The 26,885-nt window shown below is 49.7% G+C and overlaps 1 protein-coding gene across 3 annotated transcripts in view; it reads left to right on the top strand.

Moving 5' to 3' along the window:
- The window catches only part of ACSS2 (acyl-CoA synthetase short chain family member 2), a 75,171-nt gene that overhangs the window by 37,538 nt on the left and 10,748 nt on the right, over positions 1-26,885 (top strand). The window contains exons 3-17 of one of the 3 annotated variants that reach the window (XM_067554509.1): positions 5,205-5,296; positions 6,128-6,231; positions 6,656-6,728; positions 7,849-7,924; positions 10,169-10,376; positions 12,915-12,953; positions 16,007-16,051; positions 18,287-18,424; positions 18,788-18,958; positions 20,542-20,675; positions 21,514-21,646; positions 22,252-22,308; positions 22,810-22,890; positions 24,028-24,136; positions 25,602-25,670. In XM_067554509.1, coding sequence (XP_067410610.1) covers positions 5,205-5,296; positions 6,128-6,231; positions 6,656-6,728; positions 7,849-7,924; positions 10,169-10,376; positions 12,915-12,953; positions 16,007-16,051; positions 18,287-18,424; positions 18,788-18,958; positions 20,542-20,675; positions 21,514-21,646; positions 22,252-22,308; positions 22,810-22,890; positions 24,028-24,136; positions 25,602-25,670 — 1,529 coding nt within the window. The remainder of the gene's footprint in view (positions 1-5,204; positions 5,297-6,127; positions 6,232-6,655; positions 6,729-7,848; positions 7,925-10,168; positions 10,377-12,914; positions 12,954-16,006; positions 16,052-18,286; positions 18,425-18,787; positions 18,959-20,541; positions 20,676-21,513; positions 21,647-22,251; positions 22,309-22,809; positions 22,891-24,027; positions 24,137-25,601; positions 25,671-26,885) is intronic. The other 2 variants (XM_067554511.1, XM_067554512.1) reach the window with 2 other exon arrangements.

The following is a 26,885-nucleotide window of genomic DNA, read 5'->3' as shown; positions in this document are numbered from 1 at the left end:
ACCTTTTCACGCACCCCAGGGGCCCCTCCAGATTTCTTCCCAGCTCATTTGTTGCGCTGCCATTTGGTGCAGGAGATGAAGCCAGCACTCCGCTGACTGAAGAACGCTGGCGAAAGATGTCTGCGCTTGCCCAGAGCTGAAGGGAGAATGGGTGTTGAACACAAACAGCTTTGCTGGCCTTCGTCGTCCTTTGGCGTATTCAGGAACTCTGTTAAACTTAAGTCCTGATCAAATGTGGGGCTGGGAGGCTGCATGTATCAGACAGCAGAGGCCCTTGGCTCCTCCATCACCAGGACTCTGCAGCAGATTTAAAAACCTCAGCTAATCAAACGAGCACCTGCCCCATAATAAGATCTCCTAGGCTCCCTCAGGCCAGCAGGGCTAAGGATCATCTTTTTTAATAGATCCTCCTTAGATCCCGCACTGAGGGGCGGCTTTTCCCCACCTCTCCTTGCGAGGGCAGCCATTGATGTTTGTCTCTTGCCCCCTCCTGCTCCTGGCTACATCTCATTCACCAGAGGGGCCCCGTACTCCTTTACTGGTACATCAGCCTTCTGAGCTCCTCGCCTTGGCTGTTTCACTCTTGCGGCATGCTGCAGGGATTGGCTGCCGTGCGGCAGCTACTCAGAACTGGAGGGCTAGCTTGCCTTAGCTGCAGGGAGCACGTTACCAGCGTGGTCTGTAGAGCTCACTGGCTTCCTCCTCCCCTTAATGATGGGACATGAGTAGCTTTAGTTTGATGGTCAGTCACCAGCTTTGTATTGTACAGTCAATAAATGACTGAACGTTAATTCTGCAGGTGGGGGGGAGGGGGATGCGAGAGAGAGAGAGAGATGCCCTCTTGGCCACAACACCAGGAGTGTACTAGGGACCTCCAGAGCTAAAAGGCTCAGCTGCTACAGCTTGAGCTAAAGAACTGTGCCTCTGTAGCTAAAGGACCAGAATGGTTCCTATCCTCTGTGGGTCAGGCTCAGAGTGGGGGGACCTGTAACACACCCCACTGGAATTCGTAAACCGTAGAGTCTGAAGCCCTATGTTCTGCAACTGTGACTCTCTCAAGGGCTTTAAAGGGCCAAATCTTCATACTATGATCCATGTGATGAAGTAACAATTCAGTTAAATGCCAGGATTCACACTGTGCTGTGGATTGGGAAAGTATCAGGTCCCAACCGCATTTCATAGATTAATTTAATTTAATTTAGTTAAGTATTTCAAGGAGCTTTTGTTTCTCCTTTGTAACGATTCTGAAAATTGGTTCCTGGCTCATAGTTTTAAAGAAAACACTATTAGGTTAAAAATCATACTTCAGCAATTCCTTATCTGTGTTACTAACACCTGAGGCAATTGAAACTGTAAGAACTCTGTAAATTTACTTTTTGTCATTTATACAGTCTTATTTTTTAATTTCAACCAGTCTGAGTAATGAAAATAGCTAGCCAATGTCACTTCCTGGTTCTCCCTCCCTGCTGGTGTTTGTACAGAGGAACACAGTTGAACAAAACTAAGGACATTTGAAGGTAAAAGATAAAACGTTTCAATCAGTTGGATATTTGTATAGTGAAAATGCAGAGTGCTGTGCAGGTGCTAAAGTTTGGTACTTTGGGCACAGTTTTCCAAAATGAATAAACTCCTTTGAGTTTTAGTGGAATGCAGACTCCTAAAGCCACTGAGCTGCTACTGGAAAATTTTGCCCATAAACAAGTGGCCTGATTTTTGTAAGGAGTTCAGTGCCAGAAGCTCCCAGTAAGTTAATGCAGTATCCTCGCCAGCTGTGCCGTGCAGGGTGGCTGCTCTGCTCTGGTGTGTACTGCACAACACTGCTTACAGGGAAGTACACGCACTGTACAGTGTACAGTACTTGGTGCTGTACGGGGTGTCTGGGCATCTTTGAGTGCCTTGAGTTGAAGTACAAGACTTGGTTTGTGTTAGTGCTGGAGGAAGGCGTGGGGGGGGGATCTTTTCCTCTGCTAGTACAAGCTATTGTAATTCACTGCGTGGTGCTGTAGGCAGTTCAGCCCGCCCTCAAAGGTAGGGAGACTAAAAAGATACACAGAGCTCACAAGAGGCATTTGCAGAAGGTACAATGAAGCTAGGCAGCCTTTCCTGTAGAGATGGACCCAAGCCAAAACCAATATCCCTAACATTTAAGGAAAGGTATTCTTGACATTTAAATTTTGCACCTCAAGCCTGTCACAAAGCCTGAAGTCTAAGATGATCCAATGGCTGGAAGTTGAAGCTAGACAAATTCAGACTGGAAATAGAGTGTAAAATTTTAACAGTGAGGGAAATGAACCATCGGAACAATTTACAAAATGTTGTGGTGGATTCTCCATAATTGGCCATTTTAAAATCAGGACTAGATGTTATTCTAAAAACTCTGCTCTAGGCATTTATTTGGGGGGAGTTCTGTGGCCTGTGCTACACAGGAGGTCAGACTAGATGCTCACAACGGTCTCTTCTGGCCTTGAAATCTCTGAATCTGTATCCCAATTCCTGTCCTGTAGCCTGCCGGGATTGCAATCTCCAACTGCTCTGACCCTCTGCAGAGTGTCGGGTGAGATGTGTGATCTGTTCTCATTGGCTGCTGCCCCATGTAGTGATCAGCCCATCTGAGCCCAGCAGACACCACCCTCGCCTGAAGCAAATGGGCTACCTTGGAGTTTGTTCCTAGGGTGGGAATATGGAGGGGGCTGCTGATGTAATGTGTTAATGGAACAGGAATTAAATGTAGCCAAGTAACACTTGAGGCAGGAAGCCAAGCCATCCTGGAACAACTCCAGTGAGCACTGAAGTTCAGTCGTGATTGAGGGAGGATCCTAGGGTTTTACTCGCTTGCTGAGCCTCCCACCCCCTCGTGGGGTGACTCTTGTACCTACTCCCTGCTAGGCAGCATGTGACACACTTTACCCCAGACAGCATGGCACAGAGGAGCAGACACGCTGCTCGCTGTGTCCTTGGCTAAAGCTGCCAGCTGGCCGGGACAGAATTCTGCTGGCATTGGAGCATGCTGTGCTGCTTATCTGAGCACCCAGTTAGCATGCTGCACCTGTGATCTGGCATGCTTCCGCCTCATGCAACGTGCCCCCGTGTGGAATATCATATGTTGGCCCTTTCTGCTACTGCTCTTCTGAGGGCTGTGTCTAGGTCATGCCCTGTTGCTTGAGCGAGAGTGGAAGAAGCACTCCCCTTCCCTGTTCCCATTTAGAGGATTGCATTCAGTAGAGGGCCGGATTCATCTTAGTCGCTGAGAAACTCCCTGGCAGATCCAAGAATGGAACCTTGGAGCCAAGTTCTTACCTGGTATGAGCCAGTGTAACTCCTTCAAGTCAGCTGAGTTGCATCAGCTTTACCCCAGCTCAGAATTTGGTTCCTCTAGTCTCTCCTGACCCTGAAATCCAAGAGTCACAGGTCAAGTTGCCTCGTTCATCTCCACCTGTGTTAGCAGTGCTGGCAGCTCTACTGCAAGTGGGTTGCCATTTGCTGACATGGTTAAACCTCCCGTCACCTAACTGTGCTCGACGTGGGTCTGTCTACACAAGGATTCCCAGTGCTTTTCATGGCAGCAGAGCTGAACTGGTCTTAGCATTGGTGGGAAGTGTCTAAAAATTGTCTCTAGTGTTGACAGCACCCGAGCCTCCTGCGCTAATCATTAGTTCACTTCTGATCCTTAATTTTACTCTTCTTCTTCTTTCCGGAGGCCACGCTGGGACCTGTGATCAAGACAGAAATCCACTTCCAGTTGCCATTGATTGAAAGATCTGTCGCCTCTCTCACGCCTGTGTGCAGGTAGATGTAGTACTTTGGCAGCATATGCACACGCCTCTGTAGCTACATCTGTCCTCTCATTTGTAGATACAGGTGTCGAGGGCATAGCTTGATCTAGGACTCAGTAGGTACCTTTGTAGATTTTCAGATGCTGTAAACTGCTGGGTCTGTGCTCCCAAGTTAGAATATTCTTTGCTGCAACACACGTGCAAACATTGTGGTTTGGGCAGTGTCTGTCAGAGGAGGAGAGTTCCCAGGGGCTGTCCTTCCCTGATCTGGGGACTGCATGCAGGTATGATTCTACCTTCTTCCCAGAAGCAGTGCTTGTTTCCTCTTGTGCTGTCTGGAGCCATATAGAGCCATCCTGGCTGCAGATTGGAAGGAGACTCATTTCTGGAAAGATGACTGAAGCTTGTGTGCTGGCAGGATCTGGTAGAGAAGTGGCAAGACGGGCTGGGTGTTGTTCTGTTGGAAGAGGCCCAGGTTGTGTATTCCTTTTTCCATTGGCCCTAACTCCAGTCAGTGTGGTGGGAAGTCTGCTGGCTGGTATTGTTTACATCCCCCATGTTAACCCTTTGACTCCCCAGGAGCCGCACCTTGTGCGCTTCACTGGGGCGGATGCAGCAAGTTATTGAATTAAGAACAAAGCCATTGGAGTCTTGCTGCCCTAACCAGCGTGACCAAGCGGTTGCCTGGGGATGTGGCATTTTGCACTTTCCCTCTCGCCGAGTGACGGCTCTCGGCTTTCATCCTATCCCCATGTCAGGTGCCAATCGCGACCCATTCTGACCCTCTGAATGTGTGCCTCGGCCATGGCTGATGCAGTGGGGATACAGAGAGGGCACCGCAGTGGGGGCGAGCTTTCTCCGCATTACCCCAGCAGGCAGGGTGAAGGTACTGGGAAAGAAGGGAGCCCTCCCTGTTCTACACTGGTCCTTCATTTTGCAGCTCTTGAGGCAGGGGTTTCTGTGCCGGCTGTGGCCAAGTCACCAGTGGTGACGCGGGTTTCCAGGAATCCACGTGTGCATGCACAATTGGGTCGGGCCGGTGTGAGATGCAGTGCTGCAGACCTGGGCCTTGTTCTCCATGCATGTGCTCATGCAAGTATGCACAGCCTGAGTTTCTTTGCGCCAGGGGTGCCTTTGGCTCTGGCCATTTGTACTGTTTGTGACCCTCTCCACCCTTGGAGACTGACAATTCAGTGCTGCTCAGTGAATTCTGATTGCTTCCATCCATGCTGTCCTGTCCTGAATTTGGAGTTCAGCATGGCTGTGGTTCTGGATTAACTGTTGTGAGTTTGGCTTGAGGTGAGATCTGCACACTTTGGCCCTTTCTGCTCAGCAGGGCAGCTCATTAGCGATGATAGGCTGTGCTGAGAGCTGCGCTCAGCCTGCACGGTTACTGGTAACCCTCTCCTGATGAATCTTGATCTTTTGCAGGGAAGGGAATGAACCTGGGGATTCCATGAAGATCTCCTACAGCGAGTTATTGCACAAGGTCTGCCAATTTGCCAATGTTCTCCGGGAACAAGGTACCTGGCTTAGCCCACTTCTCTGCTGTCTGGTGTGGGAGGTGGTGTTGCCTAGGTGCAAGGCACCATACTGGGACCTGGGAGATGCTGGGTTTTCAGCTCTGCTGTGTCTTTAAAATGGGGATAAAGATACTGATCTTTGTAAAGTGCTTTGAGAGCTACTGATAAGCACAATACAAAAGCCAGAGTTTATCATCAATAAGAGTTAGATTATAACTGACACCTTGCTTGGAACGCCTTTGTTGATAGCGGTGGAAATTGGTTGTATTGCTACCTCTTCAAAGTGGCATGGTTGGCACTTTAAGATGCAGTAGCCATCCCAGGTGCCTTACCAAGAACTTCAGTGATTAAAAAAGGAGAGAGAGAGAGAGAGGGAGAGAGAGAGAGTGCACGCGCATCTACATATACGTGGCTTGGAAATCACTGACACTGTTGCCATTTCACTATAAAACTTTGTAAGCCTTTTTGGTTCTTTGGCTTTGTACATCATCACGATGAAGTGCCAGTCAGTCATTACTCCAAGCTAATGTCACTGGAAACCTTCAGTGGAAGCTTGCATCCTTGTTGAACACATTAATGCACAGAGGGTAAATATTCAACCCAGTGGGTCCCCTCAGCTGAGCTTTAAACTGATAGCTTATTTGCACCTGGCAATGGTGTTGATTAAATTCTGCCAGCTTGTGGTTTTTTATCCTAGTTCCCATCTCCTGTTGTGGTTATCTCATATGCTTTCTGTAGGAGCAGCGGGGCACAGACCTCTGATAGCCTCATGTCACTGAAATCATCGCTATTCTGCCAGTATGGGAAATATCATCTGTTTCTTTTTCACAGGGATAAAGAAAGGAGACAGAGTTTCTATCTACATGCCGATGATTATTGAGCTGGTTGTTGCCATGCTCGCCTGTGCCAGGATTGGAGCTCTTCACTCCATTGTGGTAGGAACGACAGCTGGGAGTTAGGCTAAATTCAGAGCTGCTATTGGGGCTGTAGGTTCTCTCGCCTGGTGGCAGGGAGCCAGAGAAGAATGAGTAGGGTTGGTAAGCTGGACAGGGATGGCGGCTAAAATTAAGGTGCCATTTCCTATCCCACTTGCCCTCACTAAAAGACTTTAGTTTAAAAGCGGAGACGCTGTTTGCTTTGATCTGCCCACTGAACTATGGCAGCCAGCCTGGAGTTGACTATCACCTTGCCATTCTCCGAGGGGAGCCTCAGGCATATGACAGGCCCATTGGAGCCCAGTGCGCCTGCTGGCAAGATCCGCTAATGCTCTGAAGCTCTCTGTTACCTTTTTGAATCTGGTCATTCCCAGCGTTTCGGCATACTGTGCAACTGAGCTGAATGATCGTGTTCTCTTGTCAGTTTGCAGGTTTCTCAGCAGAATCCCTTTGCGACCGGATTCTCGATTCCGAGTGTTCTCTCCTCATTACAGCAGGTAAAATATTCCCCTCCAGTGGGCAGGTCCGGAACCCCGGTGTTAGCTGGGGAAACAGTTATGTTTAAAACTAGATTAACTATTAATGAAGGAAAATATATTCCTGCAAATGGTGTATTCTGTTCAGATGGGGTTGAGGAAGGTGCTGTTTCTGAATAGAATTGCCAGTTCCAGGGTACGTTTTGCTGGCAGATGTGCTTTATTAACTGGTTCCCCTTTCCCGATAAACAGCAGAGTGTTAAAAGCAGCCCGTGCATTTTGTTCAATGGCTTGTGTTGCTGCCAACTCCTAATGTTATACTTCTAAAATAAACAGCAGGGTTTTGGTAACTTTACAAACAGGATAATCAATGACCAGATGTTAATTTCAAATAAACAGATGGTGGTTTCATACAAACTTATCAATAGTGAACAGATCACCCTACATGGCCAGAATGTAAAGCCTCAGAGAGACTGCTGTGGTGGTTTGTCATGTACTAAAAGAATAAGGGTATTTCACATAGAAACAATATAACAGAATCAAGCTTTGGGCCTTCAGTAATAGCAAGTGTATTCTCAAAAACTAGCTTCTCATTTCAAAGAGGAAAAACTGATAAATTGGATGCTCCTTAATGTAGTTTCCCAGATGCATCATTTATGTGATACCTCTCATCCCTCCAGTAAACTGCACATTTTGAAGAAGTCCTGTAAATTGCTGCTACATGTTAACCTTGTAAAGCAAGATGTCAATCCATGAGGGTGCTGTGAGATTTGTGTATGAGCCTTTTGCCCACCCATGTTCTCTATGGCAATGGTCACGCTATTCATAGACCAGATCATGCAGTCTGCATTCTGCCAGTGTAGCATTGTTCCCTACAGAACATTTCGAAGTGCTTCGGTCAGCCTAAATTTGAACCTCTCTCATAGGGAGGGGATTTCACCACTTCCTTTGGAGGATTCTGTGATATTTTAATTGATCTGGTTAGGAAACCTTTCCTGACACCTGCCTAAAAATTCTCTTCCCCGGTTTCATTCAGTCTCTTCTAATCAGACCTCCCAGAGTCATTCATTCCGCTCCTCCAAGGATTTGTAGGCTGCCCTGGCTAGTGAGCCAGTTTAATGATTTACTTATTGTTTTGTAGATGCCTTTTATAGAGGGGATAAACTGATTAACCTGAAGCAGATTGCAGATGAAGCCCTGCAGAAGTGTAAAGATAAGTAAGTTCCTGTCCTCCTGGAATGAGGGGATTCCTGCAGGTGTTTACAGAGTAAATTACTAACTGTTAAATCCTGCAGTGTCCTCTGCATGGAGCATGGTGTATGCTCCTAAAAGCCACAAAAATCACCCACAGCATAGATATGCTCATCTTAAGAGATGGGCGATTTAATCTTTTCTCTAGGCCACTTTGACCTGAAGGATCACAAGGTGGAATACAGAAGAACTGTAAAGAGGGATTGTCCACCTCTGGGGTGAAACATGGCAGTTCTCCAACCATGCACAATAACACTGCACAGCTATTTATGACAGAAAGTGAGGAATAACACACTTCAGCCAAAGCTGTGAAGCGGGGCGAAAGTTTGAGGTAGCGTGTGCTTACCTGCAATGCCAAGTCTTACATCCTGCCAAAAAGACGGTTGTTTGGCACTAATAAAATTGACAGTGTATTCAGAAATATGACAGGTTTAAAAAATGACCAGCCTACTGGGGCCAACAACTTCTTTTGCAATAACACCTGCACCGTATCGGTATCCTATATACACATTCACAGTTAAATTATTTTGCATTTCTATAGCACCTTTGCTTAGATCTCCAAGCTCTTCACTAACATTAGTGAATTAATTTTCACACACCCCTGTGAAGGAGACCCATTTTATTACCTATTACTGATGGGGAGACAGTGGAGATGAAGTGACTTCTCCAGGATCATACAGGAAATCAGTGGCAGTGCTGGGAATAGAAATGGGGTCATCTGACTCCTGAGCCTATTCTTTAACCCCAGGCCTTGCTCTCTTGTTGCCATAGCTTCTGCATGGTTAGGGGAGATGTGGACTCCAAGAGTGGGTAACTTGGTTACATGAACATGGGCTCAGCATTTCTTCTTGAGCCTCTTTATTTAGCACTGGGCATGGGATTCTGGTTGGGATAAGGTTAGATAAAAGCAGCACTGGCACAGGAATGCAATCCAAGCAGCTGTGTTCAAATCTTCAGCCAACATGTGACCTAGTGTCACATCCTATCTGCAGTTAAAAGTCCCCTCTAAGAATACTAGGGCTGTGAAGCCAGGGTGCTTAGAGCACATGCTGACACTGCATCCTTTGTCGTCAATGCTAGGAGAGAGTCCGGTACGGGGGAGGACGTCTCAGTTTTGCATTTCTGGCTTTCACTGGATTGCCTCCAAACTCTTCACTTGCTGTCAAAGCTTTAATGGTAGCTTATAAAATATAACTTGGTGCAATCTGGACTTCACAGGTGGGTTAATCACACGCATCGGCAGTTGGGGCAGAGCTCTGCATATTAAAAATGCAGACTGAAGGCTCTTTTTGGCAAGTGCATGTTATTGATTATGAAGAAAGTGCTTCCCACATTGTGGGATCTTGGCCAGTGGAGACCTTTTCGGTGTAGGTCTAAGACTACTAATACTCATTTGGAGAGTGATTAGTCCAAAGACTTTGGAAATAAGCGACCAGCAATTGGAGAACCCTAGTGGGTGCCCACATATAGACTTAAAAGACACTGCAAAGACACCCCATTTCCTTGAGATGCTGTTCTAAATGCGCATATTGTACCTTGTGCGCCATATTGGTCTCATGTGTAACGCGTGCCCAATAGCCATTGATGGAAGCGAATCTCTCACCTGGTGCCCCATGACTCTTTTTTTTGTTTGTCAAAAACAAAAAACCAGACAATTGGCTGAAGTTTTTTCTTTCCAGTAGGGCTGGGAAAGTGCCTTCCTTGAACTGCTAGGAAATACAGTCCCGGAATCTGGCGATGAGCCAGGGAAGGGAGATGCGTGGTGGTGGGAGAAGTGATGGAAATGCAGGTCTCTTACAAGCAGTGGAGCAATGCTGAGCCATTAGTTGCAGTTGCCTTGCTGCTCGGTTTTGTTCAGCCTTTCAGTTTGACGTTGAGGCTGGAAGCTGAGGTGCTCAGAGACGGGGAGAAATAAAGTGGATCCAATACCACTCCACGCCCTCAATGCTCTGAGGGTTCACTCCTTGAGACAGTGGCTGTGGGATCCAGCAGGCCAGGGTAGCACATGCCATTACTGGCGAATGGTTGCTTTCTGCAGGAACTCACCACATACAATCTGTGTGAGCCTCAAGGAGCTCTGCAGCTCTACTGTGCTCTTCCAGTGCTGTGAAAGCCCTCTCCTCTCTACAGCGGCCCGTACAACACGTCTGTGATAGTGCCAAGCCTGGTGGCTGCACGGGAGCAGGCTAATGACTCCTTTCCCTTCGCAGGGACTTCCCCCTGAGAACCTGCATTGTGGTCAAGCACTTGGGAAGGGAGGAGGAGCTGATGTCGGACGGGATATGCAGCAAAAAGGAAAGGGAGGAGGAGCTGATGTCGGACGGGATATGCAGCAAAAAGGAAAGGGAGGAGGAACTGATGTCGGACGGGATATGCAGTAAATCGCCACCTCTCAAGAGGCTGTGCCAGGATTTACAGGTGGGTTCCTGCAGGAAGCCGGGAGGAGAGATTTCCTGTTTGCTCTTGGTGTGAGCCCAACAAACCAATCAGTACAGCCACCATCATGATGCTTCTCTGGGCTTGCATGTCTTCAGACTTCCCTGCTGCTTGTGCCCTTCTCTTTAAATTTATGGTGCAATGTGACCTCTTAAGAACCACAACCCATGCTCTAAAATGATTGACTTCTTTTCAAGAGCCCCTCTGGCACCCTTCTGCTTCCTTTAATGCCCCTTGCTCACTGGCAGGTTCCAGAAAGCCTCTCCCCAGAGGAATGGCTGGGGTACACGTGGAATCTTGCACCAACACAAGCTGAGCAGCCCAAGGGCTGGAATGAGATGTGTTCCTCTCCTTGACAGAGGAATTTTCCTTCTTAATGAAAATAGCCGTCTCCCCTCCTGGGCACAATGGCATGTCCTCCCAGAACCCTGAAACAGTCTGATTCCCATCCTCTCTCTCCCTGCTGACAGCATGGGTAGAGGCAGCTCTGGTGCTGTGTACCCGGAGCAGTAGCTCATGTTGTGGGTAAATGGGAGCTTCCGGTGGGGATGACCTGTAGGCAAACCATGCGCACAGTATTGTAGTAGCTGGCACACACTTCAAACAGGTGCAGTTGCTGGGCACTTAACCTTTGCTGCTTCAGGCAAGGCACGGTGTCTTGTTTTACCAATAAATGTCCAGCTGTCTCTGAGGCAAACGTCTGTAATGCAGGGCTTTCCCCCCTCTGATAGAAACCAACTGCCTTGACAATTATTTTCGGGACACTAGGGAAAGCGTCCTCTTCCCTTGCAGATGGAGCTGAAGGCAGCGAAGCTCTGCAGGGCAGGGAGAGTGGAATTCTCTGCGGGATTAGTAACTTCATTACATTGTGGAAGGTAGTGAGGATCTCTCTGGGGGAAGGATCGTGCACAGGGAGGCTTCGGCACCACATTGTGTAGGTCTGGACGTTGCCCTTTGCAGACCCAGCGCTTCTGCCCTATGGGATTTCAGTCCATTTTCATCAGTTTCCGAAAAGCAGTCTGTTTCCTCTCTGGTGGGAGAACTCTTCAGTTTGACCTGGCTGCTCCTGAGGGGTTGCTGGGATTCTCCAGCACAGCCAAACATGGGCCAGGGGTTTGGGGCCAGAGGCATGGAGAACACTTCTGGCAGGGCAGAAGCCAGTGAAGAGCAGGATACGGAGAAAGGAGAGAGATGCTCTTACCATGGAGTTCCTTCTGTGCCGGAGTGAGGGGGTGGAGTGTCATGCTGTTCCTGCCCATCTCATCTTCTTTCTCTGCAAGGAGACCACAGCCCATCTGTGGAGGTGGAATCCCTCCTTGCCAGTTACCCAAGATTGCAAACACTCCTCTTATTGCTCTGCGTCTGCTCCGTGGGCCCTGTTTGTTCAGTGCTATCACAAGTCAGTGCCTGTGCTGTCTGTCACGTCTATGGTAATGAATGGAACGGTCCCAAGTGTGACCGGTAGGTCGGAGGCTGAGCGGTAGGTAGAGCTGCTATTCTCACTGTGGGAACAATAGGAATACGTGGCAGGTGTATGAGGGTTGCCGAATGCTGTGTTTGCTTGCCAAGGGTGAGGTGCAATCTCTCATGCACTAGCGGGAGGCTTAGTGACTGGAGCTCCTTGGAGTGGGTAGCTCCCTGGGGCATGTTTTCACAGTCATGGCCCATATGCATCCTTCCAAAAGTGTGTGCGTGGCGATAGGGTATTTTCATGCTTGGATGAGCAGGTGCCAGGCTGCGTAGGTGCGTTCGTGATCTGTGATGGTAGCACTGCTTTGTGGGTGGCAGCATGTCCCCCTCCTGTTCCTGACAATCTGGCCCTGCATGTTGGCCTTCTCTGCCACCCCTGCCTGTAAGCAGTGCTGGGTGCCTATAAATACAGGGAAAATAGTCAACACGTTTTATTTTAAACAAATAGATTAGTTGCAGTTTAGCGATTCTGCTTCCATTCATCCGATCTGCAGGCTGTAGTCTGTCCTTCCTCACCCAGGGGTGGTGCCTGCCTTCATGCTGGGTAAATATTGTCTGGGCCCTGCCTGCCAGGGTGAGTGTGTAACCTAGGGCTGAGCTACGGTTAGTCAAGGCCCAGAAGGATGATGGATGCTGTTCATTAACCTCAATGGCTCCTCCTGGTAAATCCATTTACGCCCTCTCTGAAATGCTGATCTTTAGTCCCGAGTCCATACCAATCTCTCTCCACCTGCACTGAACGCACCCTGTGAAGGTTAATTGGCTGGGTAGCTGGTCTGTGCGTCTACTCCCAACGGGCTGTGTGCACACTTGGAGGTGGGGTGAATCTCTAGGCAGTGGAACTGAAGTGGGCAGACATTCATTCAGAGAGCGCCTCCTGGCCTGGGCCCCACTCTGAGCATCCTTCACCCTGAAAATAGGACTATGTGTTGCCTGCTGAACCAACCTGCCACTAGCTCAGAAAACTCCCTCCCTGCCCAGAAGCGGACAAAGCCCAGCGTGGATCCTCCACTTCACAACTCACACTCCCTCTTTGTGGATTTTTAACAGGAAAAAAAGACTGAGAGCTCAAAGAGATTCCGTCCCAAGGTATTTACATCTAGCAGCGGCTTTCTTCTCTCAGCGCCACTCCCCTTTGCTTCTCTCTCAGCGCTTCAGCTCCCTAACAGCTCTGTCTCGGCATGGCCACGTATGTCTTCCTAATCTGGTTACCAGCAGCTGCATGTTAGTGGTAGATTCACTGTCCCCTTAGCCTTAGTCACCTAGGGGTCTGCACACCTTGCCCTTGGGCTGGGGTGGGGTGGTGGGGACAGTAACCTTGTTTTTTTAACATTTTAGAAATCTTCTAGAGATGTTTAAATAAACAGAGGCTTAGAGGGAGACAGGAATATCAGAGACTCTCGTAATGTGGGCTGGGGTTTGTTTGATGGTAATATCCCTTCCTGGGTTTTTTCCCCCCTTTGTAAATGACAAGTGCAGAAGCCCGTTTTCTCTGGAGGTGGGGTGGCATGGAGAAAGCAGCATAACACAGAGCATTCTCACGGCAGAATAGTTGGATGCAGGCAGCAGGAACTCCTTGCTTGAAGCCATCGAGCAGCCAAGCAGCTGTGCGTGCTTCACCACTAGCCTAGTGGTCCCTGTCTTGCTCCTAGGGCAAGAATATCGGGACATGTAGGTTTATTTGTGATCCAGGGGAGCGCAGAACCATTGTGATATGTGAGCTGTGTAGCCAGTTTTAAGGTGACATTTACCTTTTAAAACGGTTCTTAAAATTAGCCTCCTTTTGTAGCAAAGTTGGCACTAATTGAAGTTAACTTTCCAACTGCTGTTCTGTGTCAGGAGAGCTCTGCCACTGATCCTCACTAAATCACTGGGTGAGGTTCCTTTTCGAGTGCCATGTGTTTTCTAACTACTCAGACTTTTACACGGGTAAGGGAAAGGGGTTTTCGTGCTTCAAGGAACCTGCCTGACCTCTGTGAAAAGGGAACTCACGTGTGGGGCTTCCTCTGGATTAAGCTGGCTCTTCAGAAAGTGTTCTGCATCGCAAAAAAAGTGGCGAGGCAGTGCAAGCATGCATGGCACAGTGAGCGCCAGATCGTATTAACCAGTAGGCTTGCCTGAACAGGCAGGAGCTCGCCCAGCCCAGGCCGCACACAAGCTCCTTAGAATACAGCCTCTTATCAGTTTATAATAGTGTGTACTCTTTGGTGATGAGGTGTTTGCCTTGTGTTACCGCCCATGTTAACACAGCAGGGGAGATAGACAGTCCTGTCTGGTTCTGACTGTTCACCCCTTCTCGGATATCCTGGCTGGCCCCTCTCGGCATGCTGATATGGGTAGCGAGGCTGGGCAGGGAAGGGCACAGGGTGGCACCAGGAGAACTACAGCAGGATATCCTGTTCCTGCTAGCAAGGTGTTGCTACTCTTGGTGTGGACACAACACACTGACTGTTTACATTAACTGAGGGTTTTCCCTGATCTTAAGCTGGGATATTTGAGGGAGCCTAAGGGAATTAGGTGCTCAAATCAATGGGAGTTTGGTGCTGACCTCCCTCAGTCCCTTATGAAAATCCCACCCTTTCTTTTTGAAGGATCATCTCTGTTGCCCTCTGTTCCTGTATCACGCTAATTCATGCTGTAGCATTGTAGCTTTGGAATGAGCAGATAGCCTGCAAGTTCCCAAGCTGAGGGACAAAAGCCAAGATAATTGTATTAGCTAATTTCTAGAGTACACACAAGCAGAGGCTACTCTCGATTTAGTCCGAAGGAACAAATGAGTTGGCTTAACTAAAGCTATAATTATTGCCTGACCCACTAGTAATAGCAGCGCAATATAACTGAATACAGGGGAGGAATTGTACCCAAATCTAGCATAGTGACATCAGCTATAGAGAAGGGGTATCAAAAAATAGAGGAAGTTACTAAAAAAGGCCCTGAAGTCAAAAAGGACTAAATGTTCAAAAATCTCTCTGCTTTGCATGGTTATATAAACTGCAGGGCTTGCATCCCCCCAAGGGGGCAGACTGGCAAGAAAAGCCCAGGGTGGATAACTGGCAAGATAAAGTCAAGATTTGAGCCAATAGAAAGGCGCATGAGCCATGGCATGTTAAAAGGGAAGTCAGAAGGGCGAAGAGGGCTCTGGAGGGAATGGATAGCCGAAGGGGGGAACAAACAAGGAGGAATTCTCGAAGTATATCGCAGAAGCAGGAAGCTTGTGGGAGCTGGTGGGTCTGCTGAACTGCTCGGGAGTAAAAGCAGCAATTCAGAGACACTAAACTACTACTTGCATGGATATTGTTACCTGAATATCACTGCAGAGGATGTTGGGGGGGTAATAAACCTGAGCCGTTGTCAGACTGAGGGGTTAGAGGTGGTGAAGTAAATTAGTTGCTAAATTGCACCAGGCTTGGGTGACATATCCAGGAGTTCTAAAGGAACTCCTGGCGTGGCTGACCTGCTAGCAGTAATATGCAGTCACTCATTACAATCAGCTCATCTTCTGGAGAGTAGCAGATGGACCTCGCTTTCAGAAAGGCGCTGTGGGATTCAGGAAATCAGATGAAGAACATTGACCGATTTACTAGATGCTGAAGCAAAGTAATAATTAAAATTAGTTATAACAATGCCTAGATTAGAGGCATAACTTTGTTTGTCCCTATTATATTAATCTACTAGGACATAAGAACAATCATACTGGGTCAGACCAATGGTTCATCTAGCCCAGTATCCGGTCTTCCACCACTGGCTGGGACCACGTGCTTCAGTGGGAATGAATAGAACAGGGCAGTCATCAAGTGAGCCACCCCGTCCCTGCTTCTGGCAGTCAGAGGCTTAGGACACCCAGGGCGTGGGGGTGCATCCCTTGGTCAATAGCCATTAATCGTCCTTGAACTTACCTACTTCTTTTTATAACCCAATTATACTTTTGGCCTTCACAACATCCCCTGGCAAGGAGTTCCACAGGTTGAGTATGTGTTGTGTAAGGAAGCACTTCCTTTTGTTTGTTTTTAAACCTGCTGCCTAATAATTTCATCGGATGAGCCCTGGTTCTTTTTTTGTGAGAAGGGGGTAAATAAAACATCTTTATTCACTTCCTCCACACCATTTGAGATTTGACAGACTTCTATCATATCCCTCTGTAGGCGTCTCAGCCCTCAGACCAGAACTCTGAATATGTCAGCAAAATGGTAGGTAAAAGAGAAACCACTGATACTTATTTGGGCTTTCAAAATGCCTTTGACATCCTTCACAAGAGATTAAGGGAACCAAGTAGTCATGGGCTGAGAGGCAAAGTACTGGATCAGAAACTGTATGACACAGGAACCAGAGTAGGAATAAGTGGTGAGTTTACAGTATGGTAAAGATTAGTGGGTGCCATGAGGTTCCATTCTAGAAAGTGTGGTCTCTTGCATTGACCAATCCTCTAGAAAAGACGGAACAGCAAAATGGCAAAACTCTGAGATCGCACAGTTATTTCAATTAGTGACGCCTGCAAAGAACTTCAGAGGGACCCGCCCAGGAGTTTGGGCAGAGTATATGATAGCATATTCACGTCACTATAGAGGAGTACAAGATGATCAGTCAACTCTCTGTAGCTGAGTACAGTGTGGTTAAAATAATGTGAGTTACTCCAATGAAAGCTGTTGCCCCGCTCACCTGGGCTCGCTAACGAAGGGTTAGTGCACTGTGGGTAATGAAGATATCCTCCATTCCATTAGACAAGATCAAACCCCAATGGATATAAACCCCCATGCTTCAGGCAAGTTAGTCCTTAACCCTCATTCTAGGAATTGCTGCAAAACCCTATGTTCCTGCAATGCTGAATCCACTTCCTCTTCCCACCAGACAGCAGCCCAGCCTTCCTCTGCCTCTCCTTGAAGGAGGTCCTATCCCAGCCTCTGGGGAATTGCTGCAGCTAGGAGCAGCTGGGAGTAGCCTGCTAAGGCAGGAAGTACTCCGAACAAACCAGGGGAGTTTGGGTGCACTGGCTGGAGACAAGACTTTTGTGTTTAGCTTGGAACTTTGTAAGTAAATCAAACCCTAAGGAGAGCTGCTGTGATTGGACTGGAGCACCCTGCACGGAATTTATTGGGGAATCCAAGAAGGGACACAGGTGGGGTGGTACATGCAGGGCAGCCCTCAGGGCAGTAGGGGGTGTCATGAGGCGATCACATCTGCAGCCTCGCTTGCAGAATGGGAAACTGTTGCAGGATGGCCCATGGTTTCCTTCCCAGCTGTAGTCAGGAAACCAGAGCTGTGTGTGCCAGGTGAAATGGCTGCTGAAGGAGGGAGATAGGTTGTGATGTGGCACGGTTGCAGCTGTCCCTGGAATACTGTCTTTGCTTGTGAGCAGCGTGTTCCTAGAAACGTACTGACAAACTGGAGGGGATCAGAGACCAGCCACAGAAGCGATGGAGGGAGCTGGAGGGATTGACTCCTCAGGAATGATTGAAAGATAAACTATGTACAGCTAAACTAAGCGGTGGAGACAGTGGGACGTAAGTTTACATCGCCTGGGACATCTTAAAACTAGACTGAACAAAGTGCCAAAAAGTGAGTTGAGAACAACTTGGCTGAGCTCTTGGGAGACAGAGAGGTCTTTGCCATGTCGGATGTTACGGTTTGATGGGCAGTGGAATCACAAGCCGTCACTGTGCTTGACTTTCTACCCGGCTATTAACCCTCCCTCTTCTGCGTACGAACAGCTCCTCGCACTGCCTGAGCTCCATGCGGAGCAGCGCAATCCCACCTCTCCGGTAAAGCAGGAGAGCACATCAGTTTGTCCCTGTGCAGCTGGGAAGGAATGGCACCCTTAGAAGGGTGAGGAGAGACACTCAGCTACATCAACATTCGCTGACTGGGGCTAATGGTCACTAGCTCTCCCAGCTCGTCACTGGTCATCAGGAAAGGCCTTGAGCCATCTTGCTGCTGTCTCCTGTTTGAGGCCTGTGTCCTCCATGGCAGACTGGGCCTAAATTCTGCTGCACGGTCCCTGGTTCTTTGACCACTTGAGATTCTGTGGCAGCTTCCATTCAAGTAAAAGCCTGGAGGCTTGACGAGTGCCCGTTGGCACAGTGGCCCTTGGATTAAGCGTTTTAATACTAACTGCATTGCCAGGCACTGTTGGACAGTGGGGGGTGATGCTGTAGTTTCAAGTTGTCTGCAGACTTGAGCCAACACTGCTGCACTGGTTACACGCGGGTCACGTTATAAAGGATTTCTTGGTAGCACATAACGTTTTTAGTGGCAGCTGTGGTTCTGAAGCATGATTTTGCAGCAACGGGAGTGTTCTGAGCGAGCCTGTTGCCACAGAATATGGAGCACTGCGTTCCTATCTGATTAGCCTTCTGCTCCAGCATGCCCCATTTGCCCTGGCGAGTGGCCTTTGGAGATTATGCCTTACATATTACGCTTTTATCCAGACACCGTGGAATTCAGATGTTGACCGTTGGTGGCATGAGCTTATGAAAAATGCCAGCAAAGAATGTGAGCCGGAGTGGTGTGATTCTGAAGATGAACTGTTCATTCTTTACACCAGTGGATCAACTGGGAAACCCAAGGTATTTTTCACAATGGCTGCCTCCTACTGCTTCCCTGGCTAGAAATAATGTCTGTAACAGGTCTCAGATATACCCGTAACGGGGGCTTACCCCTGTGGGAAGTGAGATGAACCATGCTCATGCTGCAGTTATGGAGCATGCTATTAAGTAGTTAGTTTAAGGGTCTGTTTTTTCTGCTTCACTTTGAAGGAGCACATGTGTGGCAGCTTTGGGATGGGGGTTAGGGGGCAGGTTGCTTTTCCAGTTCAGGCATCAAAGTACTGCTGCTGGTACTTGTCAGTCTGATGCTGGTCAGCTTGGGAGGGGTGGTGATGACTTTGCCTTCGAAGCTTCCCCTGCTGTTCATGTGTGTTCTTGTTGCAGGGCGTCGTGCATACAGTGGGAGGATATATGATTTTTACTGCTGCTACCTTTAAGTATGTGTTTGATTACCATCCCGAGGACATTTACTGGTGCACGGCTGACATCGGATGGATAACTGGCCACTCCTACCTCACTTACGGACCTCTTGCAAATGGGGCAACCAGCGTATTGGTAAGTTCTGCGGCAGGGCTCAGAGTTTCTCCTAGATGATGGTAGAGACCAGCCTGCTGAGTGGCCTGCCTTGGTACTTGGTTTCTGTGATGAGCACGAGCTCCTGTCCCCGTGACCCACTTGTCTCTCTGCTGCATTTGAAAAGCAGCTGGGGAGTCTGTGCGCATTCTCTGCGGTAACCAGCGCCGTGGAGGCGGGATAGCAGAGTGCTGCCCTGTAAGGAGGGTGTGGTGCCTGGCATGCAGAGTGAACTTGGAGAGTAAAGCAGAGGAGGGCAGTGCTTTTATGTTAAGACAGGAAGGGCTCGGTTTGTGAGATTCTTGTGTTATAAAACAAGTGCTTTTCCTGCTTGTTTTGCTCTTAGAAACTTAGGGCCTGGTCTGCCCTGGGGGATGCTGCGGTGCTGGGAGCGTGAATGAATTTGGGTGCTGGGACAGCGTGAAAGTAGAGGTGCTGTGGAGAGGGGTTTTGTCTTGCTGCCGCGGTGTTTGGCCAGCACATTTATCTCCAGTGCCTGAAGAACAGGTGGGAGAGAGACTGGTAGCACCCTCCCCCACCCCCCAATATCCCCATCCCAGCAAAACCAGGGCAGCAGAGTTGTCAGTCCTTGGACTCCTAAGGGGAAAAAGCAGAAGGAAGAACTTATTTTTTCGTCATTTCTGAGGAGATCACCTTAGGTCCCTGCTTCGTCCTGACTGTGTGGCAGGTCTGCATGCCATGTGTTATGCCCTCTCAGCCCAGCTGCAGGTCTGGAACACTGTAGTGTTCTGCTGTCCTTGTTCCCATAACCTGCTGCTAGTTGCATGCACTGGGGTGGTTGGGTTGGCTTTCCCCGTGATGTCGGCCTGAGGCCCCAGGATGTGAGCTTGTCCGGGAGATGAGCTTCAGGCCCCACATACAGGAGGCCCTGTGCTGTGGCCACGTTGGCTTTCCTGGATGGAGCCAGGCCACACATGTGCTTCTGCCACCCCCTTGCATGGGAGACATGCCCTGCTGCCCTTACCTGGCACTGAGGCCTCGGTGCCCAGAGGCAGTTGGGGGTGGAGCAGAGGGTGCTGTGCCTGCGTGGAGGGAGGACCTGCCAACGCTCATGGGTGTGCGGGGCAGCTCGCCCTGGGTTGGGACTGCAAGGGGGTGAAGGGGAGGCGAGAAAAGCATTTTCTCTGCTCCTGCAGACGCCCTTTGGGATGGTGGGGTCTCCTCTGGGTCCTTGCCTCTGCTGAGCTTTGGGAGCCCTGAAGCCTTGGCTGCTGGGGGGTAGGCTTAGATTCCTGCCTCTGACTGTTCTTGTTCCTTCCTGGTGCTCAGCACTGCCAGCGCATGGAGGAGACCTGATCCCTGCCTCTCTCAGGTCCTGGTATCTCTCCTCTGTGCAGGCCGCCCTAGGCCTAGAGCCTGGTCTGACTGGAGCAAGGTGGGCTCCCAGTGTCCCTGGGACCCAGGGTGCTGCTCCCTGCCCGCTCTGCTCAGCTTGCCTGCCTGGCTGCAGGGCAGGGTGCCGTGCCCTCCCCATGGGCGGCTCCTGCTGGTGCGAGGAGGAGGGCTGGGGAGTGGCTGTGCTGACCGCCGTGTCTCATGCTCAGTTTGAAGGGCTGCCCATCTACCCAGACGTCAGCCGTATGTGGAGCATCATTGACAAGTACAAGGTGACCAAGTTTTACACCGCGCCCACGGCCATCCGACTGCTCATGAAGTACGGCGATGAGCCTGTCAGAAGGTGAGCACAGCTCCTTGATGGGGGAGGTACCCAATAGTTCCGTGGGCATAAGGCAGGAGGGACCTGGGAGCACGGGATCGGCTTGGGACTGGTGCCCTGAGATTTCCTGCCCCTCCCTGAGCAGATGGGTTGTGGATCCCCAGAGCAGCTGTCCGGAGTATTGTCTTCACAGCGGATGCTGAGTCTGACCTGCACAAATAGGGGAAGCTCTGCGTTACAGTGCTTGTAAGGGCACTGGGAATGTGCAGCTGGCATTTCTGATGCTGTGTGCAGTGAGTTACAATGTGATGGCTTCATCCCACCTCACTTCTCAGCATGGCCCCTGGGCTGCTGTTAGGCGGAGTCAGAAACACCCACTTCATGGTCTGAAATCAGAGTTCTGTGCTATGGCCGAGTTACTTGGCAGGACAGCTCCCTGCAGCACTGGGGCAGGGTTGCCAGGGGTGTGCAAGGCACAGCGAGCTCCTGTGTCATGGCTGTTCCATGTCCAAGCCAACTTCCTGTTTCCAGACGCTGCTGAGGGACTGAGGAGGGTGGAGGGAACAGAACTTGCCCTGAGCTTGTAGTATGTAGTGTGACTGTGCTTGGTGTCGGAGCTTCCCTGACTGCTAGGGGGTAACTGTGGGTCACACCAAGGGGCAGCTCCGCTGCTGCTCTGTGTACTTCCCCTCTCTGCACACGCTGGGTCCTCGAGACACTTCTTGAGAACGCAAACTCGATGGTCAGCAAGGTCCCCCTTGCCAAAGTGAGCTGTCCAGAAACAGGGCAACGAGTCAATTTCTCTGTGGCCTCGTCCAGGCCAGAGTGCGTGTGTAAAACCCACCATTTCTCACTGCAGGTACAGCAGAAAATCCTTGAAGGTGTTGGGGACGGTCGGGGAGCCCATCAACCCTGAGGCCTGGCTGTGGTACTATCAGGTGGTTGGAGAGGAGAGATGTCCCATCGTGGATACCTTCTGGCAGACAGAGACTGTGAGTTCTTCCCTGCCAGCTCTTCTCAGACCCTGCCCTGGCCCCAGAGAGGGAGCAGGGAGCCCTGGGAGTCCTGAAACCTCAAAGGAAGCCAGGCGTTGCCCCCCCTCAGTCCCTGCGAGGTTCCATGCGCTCTGCGGGTTTCCTGCAGTGTCATTTCAGCACAGTGGGGTCTAACCTTCCCATGCATGTTGCAGCCACGCATGCCCGCATGGAGGCTGTTTGTGGTGCACCCCTCTGATTACGGGGTCAGACTGGGGCACTGCCGGGGGCTGGCTGGGATAGGAGACCGGGGTTGCCTGGCCTTTTGGCCTCCTGTTTCTGTTGTATCCAACTGGCTGCTGCTGTCCCTGTGGTCTCCATGCACCCCTCCTGCTCAGCCCATGCCCCGCTGTGCCCATGCACCGCTGTGCCCCACACTCCTCCCTCCATCTCCTCTCCCCACTCCTGCCAGGCTGCCCCGGTGCCAGACTCCCTGCCATGTGTCCTGCCTCTGCACCAGTCCCTCCTCCTTATGCCCCATGTCTGAGACCACTCTGGGGTGGGGGTGTCCGTGTGTGAGACCCCAGGCAGCAGGTATGGCTGACCTCTGCTCCCTCCCACAGGGTGGCCATGTGCTGACGCCGCTCCCCGCTGCCACGCCCATGAAGCCGGGCTCTGCGGTGAGTAGAACCCATTCAAGCGTCCTGTGCTTTCCTGCTGCTGGGATTTCCCCAGGCCAGTGACTCTGGGACGGGGTATGTGGGAGCCCAGTGACACCTGTAAGGCCCCATTTGCGCTGACAGGATCCTCTGTGAGCGTTACTACCTGGTTTGTGGGTACAGATGCTTATAAAACGTTGCCTAGTGCGGGCGTCGTACTGAACTCCCTAGATAATCTGTGGGGGGAACTCACTCTCCCCAAAGACCAGGCAGCCTCAGCCTGAGCCCTGCTGGCTGTGTTGAGCCAGGCCTGATGAGGGGTGAATCCGTGGGGTGCACGGCTGTAACAGAGTCTCACGGGAGATGTACCTTTCTGTCTGCATGGGTGCTGGCAGACATGCCTGGACTCAATGACTCTCCAAAGCCAGGCTCGCTCTGCTCTGTGTTTGTGTGTTTTAAGGGATTTTTATTTGTACTGTTCAACTTTCTCTTTTCATGCACCATGGTGACTGTCCCCTGCAGACATTTCCATTCTTTGGCGTCGTCCCCGCTATCCTGAATGAATCCGGCGTGGAGCTAGAGGGAGAAGCAGAAGGCTACCTGGTAAAGAACGGCGGTTGCTGTGCTCGGACCAAGCCCTGTCGCAGTTACACCAGGGCTATGGTGAAGCTGGGGCCCATCAAGTGGCTGGCTGGTACCCACTGGGAGCAGGAGTCCCCCTGTGCATTGGGTCCAAGCCAGGGGCCTTCACTGGTGTGACGTTATTCCCTCACACACGTGGCTCATTACACCTTTCATATCTGTGCAGTAAGATGCTCTTGTGCCATTAAAAGTGACGTTGGACTTGCCTCACCAGTTCAGGAGCCCTGTAGATTGTCACCGGTGCTATGGTACATCGAAGACCATGTGGTGGGGAGGGGGTTAAAGGCTTTTTAGTGAGATCCTCCCCTCTTTGGGAAGTTTGTTCTAGGGTGTGCCTGCAGGGGCAAGTGGACATGGGGCTTTCCCACCCGTCAGCTCTCTGCAGCAGGAGCGGCTGTCGGGGTGAAGTCAGTCACTCCAAGCGTTCGGGAATCCAGGCTGTTGACAGAGCCATGTCCTACCTTTTTAACACTGGCTGCCACGTGGGAGATCTTGCTTATGTCTGTCATACTGGGGGAACAGCTCTTCCCTGTGCAAGTAAATCTTTTAGCACGCTTGGTGCTGGATTCTCCATCACTGACTGTTTTGAAGTAGAGATTGGATGTTGTTCTAGAAGGTCTAGCTTGGGAATTCTTTTGAGGCAGGTCTCTGGCCTGTGTTCCAGAAGAGGTCGCACTCGATGATCACAATGGTCCCTTCTGGCCTTGGAATCGACGGTTTCGCTGCAAGGGGCAAAATACGCTTTATACCCTGTAGTTAGCAGCTATACAATTGTGGGGGTGAGAAAGGTAGGAGCGGCATATTGCTCTTCGTGTGCTGGGCACAGAGAGGCTTTGGTTAATATGCTGTAGTGTCCTGCTCTTGGCAATTGTGATCGGAGACCAGACACGGCATAGTATTGGGCTGAGCCAATGACTAGGCCCAGGAGCAGTGCAGGAGACAGACATGGTTGTCTGCTAGCTAGAATCCTCTGGTTGTGTAAGTAAGAGCAGTTAGAGACAGTGACCTACAACCTAGGACAAGAAGTTGTGCTGTTATAAGGCTCTCTGCCCCAGTGGCTCCCTGGTTCTAATGCCATGTCTCTATCCTCTCCCTCAGGTATTTAAGCAGCCCTGGCCTGGAATAATGCGTACAGTGTACAGGAACCACCAGCGATTTGAGACCACCTACTTCAAGAAGTTCCCAGGGTACTATGTGACGGGGGATGGTAAGACTTCATGCAGTAGCCTTGTCCCAGGAAATGGCAACTTGTATAGCCTCCTCAGTGACCCCGCTTTCTGAGCGAGAGGGTTAGTGGGCTGTTCTGGTAGCCAGGATGTGATGTTGGCCTCCAGGGGATCCATGCTGAGACAGTTTAAACAGGGCAAACGGCAAAGAATGGGGCAGGCAAAGCCCTAACCCTAAACGTTGGTGGTTTTTCTCCCATAAGATATACCAAGCCAGCAACAAACAGCTTCTAATCACCTCACTGGTTATTCAGAAGACAAAACACAGTTACCTTAAAACTATCCTGTCCTTTGGTTAGCACCCAGGCAGCCAAGTCAAATATGACAGGGATTACTGAAATTTTTTATCCATCATATGTAAAAAAGTTCTACCAATCCCAAAGGATCAGACACATTACCAAACAGGTCAATGAACAGTTCAGATCTTACCCAGATACTGGTTTTAAGCCAATGCTTATTACCTAAACTAATATTTATTTTAAAAAGGAAAGAGTAATGGTTAAAAGATCAGTATATATACACAGATGAAAATAAAGCTCTTAGGTCAGTTTCAAAGTAGAGATGATAACTGAGTTGTAAAGCTCTTAAATTGCAAAATCTCTGAAATTACCCATACAGCTTGGAGATCGTCAACCCTTGTTTAGAGCTTCTATGTTAGAAATCCAATCCAGGGAAATGAAGACTTAATAGTCCATGTACAAGGTTCGTTCAAATTCTCCCATGAGAATTAGCAGGGTGATTCCAGGCTGGTGCTGGGATCCCAATCTTGTGATCCAAACTTTCCCTGACAAGGTTGGACAGATTTGAGATGAAAAGGATCAGTCCAATAGTCTCTTATACATCTTTGCAGGCTGACCGATATCTTCTTGACAGCAAGCAGTTCCTTGAACAATTAATAGGTGATTACTTATGGCTCTGAAGTATCATCTCCTTTGTCCTCTGCACACTGGTAACTAGTTACATTAGCACAAGGTAATAGGCCATTTACAACCATTCACAGGTATTTACTACTTAAATTTCAAAGAGAAATAAAACAATAGTATTGTTACTTTCAAGTTCTATCTAAATGTTCATATGTTCCTTTTGAGCTCTTAATCAGTGGTAGACAGGAAAGCAGTTTATCTCCATTGTTAACCTCTAACAAGATCTATGTAAATAACATCAAATAACTACCAACAATACATTTGCATATCAAAGCTGTAGTCTACTTGTAAGGAATGACCCTTACTACCATTGTATTTTCCTTAATACGTTTTTAAAGGTCAGATTTGGGCCATGCAGCTTGCAGTGTTGTTTAGCCCTTTGTGGCCCAGTGTCACACAGGGATTAGCAGCACAAGGCATGGGAGAGCTCCTGGGATTTCGCTATTTTCCATTCCCAGACTCCTTTGTCAGATGCACTGACTTCTGGTGCTATGTCCTCATGCTGGTGATTGGTTCTTTTTAGGCTGCAAGAGAGATAAAGACGGCTATTACTGGATCACGGGGCGCATCGACGACATGCTGAATGTCTCTGGTGAGAACAAACCCTTTGGCTGTGGTAGAGAGAGGAGGCACGTTTTCAGAGGTGCAGGTTAAAAATTCCAGCTAACCCTTGCAAAGCAGTGGGAGAGGGACTCCCCCTTCGCTCCCAGCCACCAGCAGTGAGTTCTACCTTGCCCATCATGAGACACTCATTCACACAGCCTCTAGCCACAGCTGGATAGTCTCAGCTGAAGCTACTGGGAAGAGGAGCACACAGCCAGTAAGCCGTCTGGAGCCAGCCGTGCGTGGGACTTACTCAAGTACTAGCTGTTACAGCCTGCCCCAGTGTCCCCCTGTACTGTCACCAGCCTGTGAGTGGAGCCACTCACTGCCCCATGTTTCCAACTAGCTGAGTCTGGATAGAGACTAGTCTCAGATTCAAGCTCTTGGACCCTAGAGCACATTTCCAGGCTCAGACCTCTTGTCTGCCCCCTTCCTTAAGATCCAGGACACCTTCATCCAGTCACCCCAGACCTGAATCTAGTGGCTGATACATCCCAAGCTCACCTGTTGCTTACATGTGCTCCCCCAGAGTTCCATCTAGGCTGTGGGCACTCTAGGCTTCTAATTTAACTCTTTCAGGAACAATGTGGCAAGGTACACAGGCTTAGCAAAGGAATTTCTTAACCACAGTGACTTTACTCTTAAATAACTCAAAAGCCAGAAATAATGAAAGTCCTGAAACGCCCCCTCCCCAGTCTGGTCTCTCACTCAGATGGGTGAGGTTTGTCAGAGATTCCAGCTAAGTAGTGTCCTGTCTGCTGTCTCTCTCGCCCAGTCTTTCGTACATATGGCGGTGGGTGGCCATCCACTCAGAGCAACACCTCTGCTCTTAGAGTTCTTGTCCGTTTTCCATGTGCTCCACTAGGACACTCCAGCCCCCTCCCACAGTCCTGCTCACTCCATCCTTCAAGTCCCTGTGCAGAAGGTCCATTGCAGCATGGGGAGGGGCTGGTAATTTAGACAGAGTCAATGGCCCTCGGTTGACATCTTCTCAGTGATAGTCCTTCAGGTAGGCATCATGCGCCCTTCACAAGCATGATGCTGGCTGTAATACAGGACAATAATAAACAAGTTCAGACATGTTCAGCCCATCATACAAGCCGGAGTTATAACTCGACCAGAGATGTATCCCACTCTCTCCCGTGGGCTGGGTGTCTGATTCTGCCAAGTCGCTGCTTGTGCTGAGTAGCACTTACAGGAGCAC

The sequence above is a fragment of the Emydura macquarii genome, unplaced genomic scaffold (genome assembly GCF_026122565.2).
Source record: "Emydura macquarii macquarii isolate MOO-44397 ecotype Brisbane River unplaced genomic scaffold, CSIRO-AGI_Emac_v2 contig_1483, whole genome shotgun sequence".
Classification (NCBI taxonomy): Eukaryota; Metazoa; Chordata; order Testudines; family Chelidae; genus Emydura; species Emydura macquarii.
Note: the sequence above shows the minus strand (reverse complement) of the source record. Positions and strands in the feature narration are given on the sequence as shown.